Source organism: Hemiscyllium ocellatum, unplaced genomic scaffold (assembly GCF_020745735.1).
Source record: "Hemiscyllium ocellatum isolate sHemOce1 unplaced genomic scaffold, sHemOce1.pat.X.cur. scaffold_3310_pat_ctg1, whole genome shotgun sequence".
Taxonomy (NCBI): Eukaryota; Metazoa; Chordata; class Chondrichthyes; order Orectolobiformes; family Hemiscylliidae; genus Hemiscyllium; species Hemiscyllium ocellatum.
In genome coordinates this window covers 1-7,500 of record NW_026868379.1, presented here as the reverse complement: position 1 = coordinate 7,500, position 7,500 = coordinate 1, and the positions used below count along the sequence as shown (strand labels likewise).

The 7,500-nt window shown below is 59.6% G+C and overlaps 1 protein-coding gene across 1 annotated transcript in view; it reads right to left on the bottom strand.

Moving 5' to 3' along the window:
- LOC132813127 (transketolase-like) overlaps positions 1 to 7,294 on the bottom strand; it is a gene marked incomplete at its 5' end in the record, with an annotated part of 9,632 nt that extends 2,338 nt beyond the window's left edge. The window contains 7 exons of the mRNA XM_060823076.1: positions 1 to 52; positions 205 to 288; positions 832 to 962; positions 4,097 to 4,253; positions 4,897 to 5,061; positions 5,674 to 5,867; positions 7,167 to 7,294. The exon at positions 1 to 52 is cut by the window's left edge and continues 45 nt beyond it. Of these exons, the coding sequence (XP_060679059.1) occupies positions 1 to 52; positions 205 to 288; positions 832 to 962; positions 4,097 to 4,253; positions 4,897 to 5,061; positions 5,674 to 5,867; positions 7,167 to 7,294 (911 nt within the window). The remainder of the gene's footprint in view (positions 53 to 204; positions 289 to 831; positions 963 to 4,096; positions 4,254 to 4,896; positions 5,062 to 5,673; positions 5,868 to 7,166) is intronic.
- Positions 7,295 to 7,500: the final 206 nt, after the last annotated feature.

The following is a 7,500-nucleotide window of genomic DNA, read 5'->3' as shown; positions in this document are numbered from 1 at the left end:
TGATCCCAGCTCCAATGACGAGGGCACTGTCGCTCTCCGACTGGCGGACCACCTGTCCAGGCAAAAAAACCCACCGCGGTTACACAGGAACACGAGGCCATTCAGCCCCTCCTCCTCCTCCTCCAGCCTGTTACACAGGAACAGGAGGCCATTCAGCCCCTTCCCACTCCTCCTCCAGCAGAAAGAAAACAAAATGGCGCCCACCTTGGCCTTCCCAACTTGGAAATGTTCGTCGCTGGGGTAAATGATGGGAGTTTCTGGGCGACTAGTCCGGATGAAACAAATCCCCTTCGAGAGAGAGAGACAACACACAGTGAGGGATTAATTGTGGGGTGTCTGGGGAGGTGTGGGTGGGTGGGGATTAACACGCCAATCCCACTGCCCCCAACCCTGCCCCACCCCCAAAAATGGTTCTCGTCCCAATAAAATGGCTACCGTCCCGCTCCCCCCCACACCCTCCCCTCCAACATGGCCGCCCTCCCTCCCACACCCTGCCCCCGGGGCGTGGTATACACAACATGGCCGCCCTCCCTCCCACACCCTGCCCCCGGGGCGTGGTATACACAACATGGCCGCCCTCCCTCCCACAGGGACATGGTAGAGACAACATGGCCGCCATCCCTCCCACACCCTGCCCCCGGGACGTGGCACACACAACATGGCCGCCCTGTATCCACACAAGTCCCTGGTGGGGAAGAACAACATGGCCGCTCTCCCTCCCCAAACACGCCCTCAAGGGACAGAAAGATCCCAGAATCGTTGTCAGGATGGTGGACATGCACATACCCGAGTATCCCAGGGTTAGAGAGAGGGGGAGGGGGTGGGGTGTACCTTGGTGTTAGCTGCCAACTCCACCGCCCTCTCCGTGGACACTCCGTCACTGGGATAGAAGACGGTGCAGGTCGGGATGGCTCGGAACATGGCAATGTCTTCGAGGGCCATCTGTGAGGGACCGTCCTCACCTGGGGGGGGCGGAAGAGAGAGCGAGGGGTGGGGAGAAGAGAGAGAGCGGGGGGGGGGGGGGGGAGAGAGAGAGAGCGAGGGGGGGGGAAGAGAGAGAGCGAGCGAGGGGGGGGGTGGGGAAGAGAGAGACACAGAGAATGAGACATTGTGGGAATGACGGAGGGAGTGCTGGTCCCTTTACCCTCTGCACCCTACACCTGGCACAGTTATTGCTCGAGAAACCGCTCCGAGTCCGGGCAAACAGGGACCCCCACCCCCACCCCACACGCCAGCTTCCCGTCGATCAGCTCCTTCTGGAATTCCCGCAAACTTCGGCGGAGCCCCCTCTTCCAAGCCCGGGAAGACCACCGGGAGCGGACTCCTACCACGGTGTCACAGCTCCAGGAGACTTTCCACCTCTCCCATCTCCCACTCCGGAGCGGGAATCTCCGAGCTGCTCTCGGCCTGCATTTCCCTCCGAATCCAGTGATATCCTCCTCACCCGCCTGGGAATGACGAGCCAGGGAAGGAGCAGTGGGGATTTAAAAAAAAAAAGGGGGGGAGGTGGGTGTCTCCAGACAGAAGACGGTCCAGGCAGGGAGAGATTCCGATTCCTGGATAACTGCGGCTCATTCCGGGGTGGGCGAGACCTCTACACAAAAAGCCAGGATGGTCTTCACCTGAACCAGTGGGGTACCAACATTCTTGGGGGTGAGGGGGAAATGGGGGGGGGGGGGGGGGGGGGGGGGAGAAAGAGAGACAGGGAATTTCCTGATGCTCTCCAGGGAACCGGAATTGCAGCTCCAGGGTGCCGGGTGGGAAGGGAGGGACGTCGGGACCAAGGTTGCGAGAGGGCACTGATAATCGGGACACAGTCTCTTGCTTCAACGCCAGGGACACCCGGAATGAGGTGTGGGGGGGGTGCGAGCTGGTGCTTGGACGTTGTGGATACTTCGGAGGCAGTTCCGGAATTCCCGTGTTTCAGTCAGGAACGGGGAAAGACGACGAACGAGAGGAGGGGGGAGGTGCGGCACTGTTAGTCAAGGACAGTACTGCGGAGACAGAGGAAGGTTGTTGGAGGTCTACCGAGGTAGTATTCGAAACAGGAAATGTGGGGAGGGGTTTGGGATCACACTGTTGGGAGTTTTCCATAGGCTTCCGAATTGTTTCAGGGAAAGACGATTCCGGATAGGAGCAAGGATACTTTAAGCTTTCCAAATATTGAGTGGGAACTCGCTAGTTCGTGTCGTTGAGATGGGTCAGTTTTCGTCCAAAGTGTGTAGGAGGGTTTTCTGACCCAGGGGGGAGAGGCCACATTGGATTGGGAACTGGAGAAAATGAAGGAATATCAGGAATGCAGAGTCCTGGGCTAACGGTAAGATACTCGGTGGCGTAGGTGAGCAGAGAGATCTAGGCGTCCAGGCACATCGATCCCTGAAAGTTGCCATCCCGAAGGTCGACAGGAAGACGTACGGTGTCTCGGCTTTTTATCGGGAGAGGGATTGAGTTTCGGAGCCACGAGGGTCACGCCGGGGCTGGACAAAACTCTGGCCCGGCCGCACTCGGGGAGTGTCGCGTACAGTTCCTGGTCACCGCGTTACAGGAGGGACGTGGGAAGGGTGCAGAGGAGATTTCCCAGGGATGTTGCCTGGTGACGGAGGGAAGGTCTCACGAGGAAAGGCTGAGGGGCTTGACGTTAGAGAGAGAAGGAGGCGACTGAATCGAGAAATATAAGATAATCCGAGGGTTAGGTAGGGTGGAGAGGGAGAGGCTTTTCCCTCGGATGGTGATGGGCTAGCACGAGGGGACACTGAGGGGGGTGGTAGATACAGGGCAGAGGTCAGAGGGAGTTTCCTTACTCAGAGAGTAGGAGGGGGTGTGGAACGCACTGCCTGCAACAGTAGCAGACTCGCCAACTTTAGGGGCATTTAAATGGGCATTGGGTAGGCATAGGGAGGAGAATGGAATAGTGTAGGTTAGAGGGGCTTCAGATTGGTCATGCTGATGAGCATAGAGATGTCCAGCATGGAAACAGACCCTTCGGTCCCAACCCGTCCATGCTGGCCAGATATCCCAACCCAATCTAGTCCCCACCTGCCAGCACCCGGCCCATCTCCCTCCTAACCCTTCCTATTCATATCCCCATCCAAATGCCTCTTAAATGTTGGCATTGTACCAGCCCCCACCACTTCCTCTGGCAGCTCATTCCACACACGCACCACCCTCTGGGGGGAAAAGTTGCCCCTCAGGTCTCTTTTATATCTTTCCCCTCTCACCCTAAACCTACCCCCCTTTAGTTCTGGACTCCCCCACCCCAGGGGGGAAAAGACCTTGTCTATTTACCCTATCCATGTCCCCCCCCCCTCATGATTTTATAAACCTCTATAAGGTCACCCCTCAGCCTCCAACGCTCCGGGGAAAACAGCCCCCGGCCTATCCAGCCTCGCCCTGTAGCTCAAACCCTCCAACATCCTTGTCAATCTTTTCTGAACCCTTTCACAACATCGTTCCGATAGGAAGGAGACCAGAATTGCACGCAATATTCCAACAGCGGCCTAACCCATGTCCTGTACAGCCGCAACATGACCTCCCGACTCCTGTCCTCAATACTCTGACCAATAAAGGAAAGCATCCCAAACACCTCCAAACACTTGCGACTCCACTTTCAAGGAGCTATGAACCTGCACTCCAAGGTCTCTTTGTTCAGCAACACTCCCCAGGACCTGACCGTTAAGTCCTGCTAAGATTTGATTTCCCGAAATGCAGCATTTATCAGAGAGAGAGAGAGATCGGTCCGGGTACACAGATCCCTGAAAAGTTGCCATCCCGGGGGGCAACAGGAAGGCGTACGGTGTGTTAGCTTTTATCGGGAGAGGGATTGAGTTACCGAGCCACGAGGTCGCGCAGGGGCTGGACAAAACTCTGGCCCGGCCGCACTTGGGGAGTGCGTCGCGTACGGTCCCGGTCGGAAGGCCCGAAGCGTCTGGGCCTGCGGTTCCCCGAATGAGACGGGACACCCGGAATACGGTCCCGGGCCGAGGAGCGCGGTGATTGGCTGGCAGGGGGCCAAGCCGACACACAGGCAAAACGGCGCTCCACCCCCTCCCCCTCACCCCCAAAACCTCCGCCCGCCCCCCCCCACCCTCGGACTCACCGATGGAGATGCCGCAGTGCGAGCCTGCGAAGTTGGCATTGCTCTGGGAGATGGCGGCCATGCGGATCTGGTCGTAGCCACGGGAAAGGAAGGCGGCAAAGGTGCTGGCGAACGCCACCGTGCGGTCCCGCGTGGCGCAGCCGACGGCGACGCTAATCTGCGGGCGGGCGGGACGCGACAGAAACGCAGGATCAGAAAGTTCCACCTTCCAACGTCAACCTCCAACATGGTGCTGGCTGGGCTCATTAGGAATGCTCGGCTGAGCTCCAACGCTCCGTCCCCCGAGGGAGCTGGGCTCACTACGAATGCCCGGCTGGGCTCCAACACTCCCTCCCACCCCCAAGGTAGCTGGGCTCATTAGGAATGCCTGGCTGAGCTCCAACACCCCCTCCCCCGAGGTAGATGGCCCATTAGGAATGCCCGGCTGAGCTCCAACACCCCCTCCCTCGAGGGAGCTGGGCTCATTAGGAATGCCCGGCTGGGCTCCAACACTCCCTCCCACCCCCGAGGTAGCTGGGCTCATTAGGAATGCCTGGCTGAGCTCCAACACCCCCTCCCCCGAGGGAGCTGGGCTCATTAGGAATGCCCGGCTGGGCTCCAACACTCCCTCCCACCCCCGAGGTAGCTGGGCTCATTAGGAATGCCTGGCTGAGCTCCAACACCCCCTCCCCCGAGGGAGCTGGGCTCATTAGGAATGCCCGGCTGGGCTCCAACACTCCCTCCCACCCCCGAGGTAGCTGGGCTCATTAGGAATGCCCGGCTGAGCTCCAACACTCCCTCCCTCCGACCGTGATCCTCACCATGTTCTGCTCGGCAATGTAACACTCGATAAACCTCTCGGGATGCTCCTTGCGGAACAGATCGGAGAACGTCGAGTTCTTGGTATCCCCATCCAGGGCCACCACGTGCTGGTTGGCATGACCCAACCGGGCCAAGGCTAGGCCGTAGGCTTTCCGAGTGGCGATCTGCGAGTCAGTGGAGGGAGGGAGGGGGAAGGAAGAGACAGAGGTGTTACAGACCACCTGGGTTGGGGCGGGGAGGGGGGGGGGGGGGGGGCGGTGTGTGGGGTAGAAACACCTCTTCTTCCCCCACCCCACACCACCCCCCCTCCTCCTCGAAACGGACCAACGCCCGAGAGGGTGAACCCAGCACCCTGGGGTGGCATCTCCCCTGCCACGGATTGGAGGGCCATTTCTGGGGGTGGGGGTCAACTCCCTCCCACTACAAAACCTCAGCCACCCCCTCCCTACCCCCTCCATCTGCCCACTCCCACCACACACACACACACACCGCTCCCCCATCTTGGGTTCTCGCCCCCCCTCCACAAAAAAAAAACAGGTCCCTCCCACTCCTCCTCTGCCCCGCCCTCTCGACCTTTGACCCTCCCTCCTCCAACAAGTCGCCCCACCCCCCCCCTCCTCCTCACCAGCGCCCCCCCATCCCGAACGGACGATGAATCCGAGGGGCAAGAGAAAGGGGTCAATTGTCCGACACGATGGGGGGGGGGGGGGGGCAATGGAGCAGCGATGAGGTAACGCCCACCACCCCCTCCCTCCCTCCCTCCCCACCCCACGCACCTTGTCGCCGGGTTTGTACCCGGGCGGAGAGGGCAGGGCGATGTCCGTGATGTCCACCGCGGGCGCGTCGTCTACCGGGCCTTGCGGGCAGAGCCGCCTGTCCGTCTGGATCTGCCCCTCGATCTCCTGCAAGATCTGAGCCACCCGGTCTTTCGGCATGGGTTTGCCGTGCCAGTTTTCCACGTCCTCCACCCCTAGGGGGGGGAAAAAAGGCGGAACTCCCATCAGCCCCCTCCGCCAAATAAAACTCCCAGCATTCACCTCTCCCATCCGCCAACCAATCAGACAGTTCGCTCCATTGTACCCGGAAGGTGGAGATGGGCAGGTCAGCAAAGCGGCCAAGATGGCGCCCTGTCCTTCAGTCCCGGACCGGGACAAGACTTGGGTGGGGGGTCCTTTCGGAATACTAGGGGGTCACCAAGAGGCCCCCCACGCTGTGGATAGGGTGCTGAGGGGGGGGGGGGGGGGGGGGGGGGGGGGGGGGAGGTCACCACCACGATGCTGGGATTATTTTCCTTCGAGGTTGACGGGGACTCCTGACCGAGGTCTACAAAAAAACTCAGGAGACACGGTGGCTAGCTTCCTCCCCCTCCCCACCCCACCGGCCTTAGGGTGGAGGGGAGTCAATTACTAGGGGGACACTAGTTCAAAAGGGAGAGATTTAACCAGGTAACATTCTCTCCCAGTCCCCCAAAGGGTAACATCCTGGTAAATCTCTCCCAGCCCCCAAAGGGTGACATCCTGGTAAATCTCTCCCAGCCCCCAAAGGGTAACGTCCTGGTAAATCTCTCTCAATCCCCAAAGGGTGACATCCTGGTAAATCTCTCCCAGTCCCCAAAGGGTAACGTCCTGGTAAATCTCTCCCAGTCCCCAAAGGGTAACGTCCTGGTAAATCTCTCCCAGTCCCCAAAGGGTAACGTCCTGGTAAATCTCTCCCAGTCCCCAAAGGGTAACGTCCTGGTAAATCTCTCCCAGTCCCCAAAGGGTGACGTCCTGGTAAATCTCCCTCATGGGATCTCTACAGTGTGGAAACAGGCCATTTGGCCCATCAAGTCTACACTGACCTTCCAAAAAGTGACCCACCCAGACCCATTCCCCCTCCCCAAATGCTCTACCTTCCTTACTTATTCCCTCTTCCCCCCCTCTCTCTGCATTCCTTTCAGCTCCTAATGGTCACGCGAGAGGTCTCGCTGCGTTCCAACCCCAAAACTCACGGCTAAATACCGGTAGGTATCCCAGGAGCCTCTTGGTCCAGCTCTCCCACCACCAGAAGAGAACCGGGTGATTTGTTGGGGCATAGCAAGATCCCAGGGCCCAACTATCTCTTGGGATGGGCTTCCCTTGCCCCCATGTTGGGGAGAGGAGGGGTTGCAGTCTGGACTCACGTGGAGGTCTAGGCTGGTGTGGTGTCTTACCCGCACGAGGGGCGGGGAGGGGATGGGTGGTGTATGTGAACAGGACGCAAAGCATTGTGGGAGAACCGAGGCGCCAACCTTTGATGCCCTTCCCCTTGAGGGTCTTGGCAACGATGGCCGTGGGGCGGTCCTTCACCGATGCGGCCTGCGCCAAGGCCTGGCAGAGCTCCGTCACGCTGTGCCCATCCACCACGTAGGTATTCCATCTGTGGTGGGGGGGGGGGGGGGGAAAGAGAAGGGCAGAGGGACAAATCAAAATCAATAGTAATTCCACTGGGGAGTGGGGGCACTGCTCACAGGAAGGAGGGGGCTGTTGGGCCCCCATCGTCCAGCCTGTCCCACGGGGAATGGGAAACCCCAATCCCATCCAGGATCCAAAAAGAGAGCGCAAGTTGGGGAGGGGGGGGGGGGG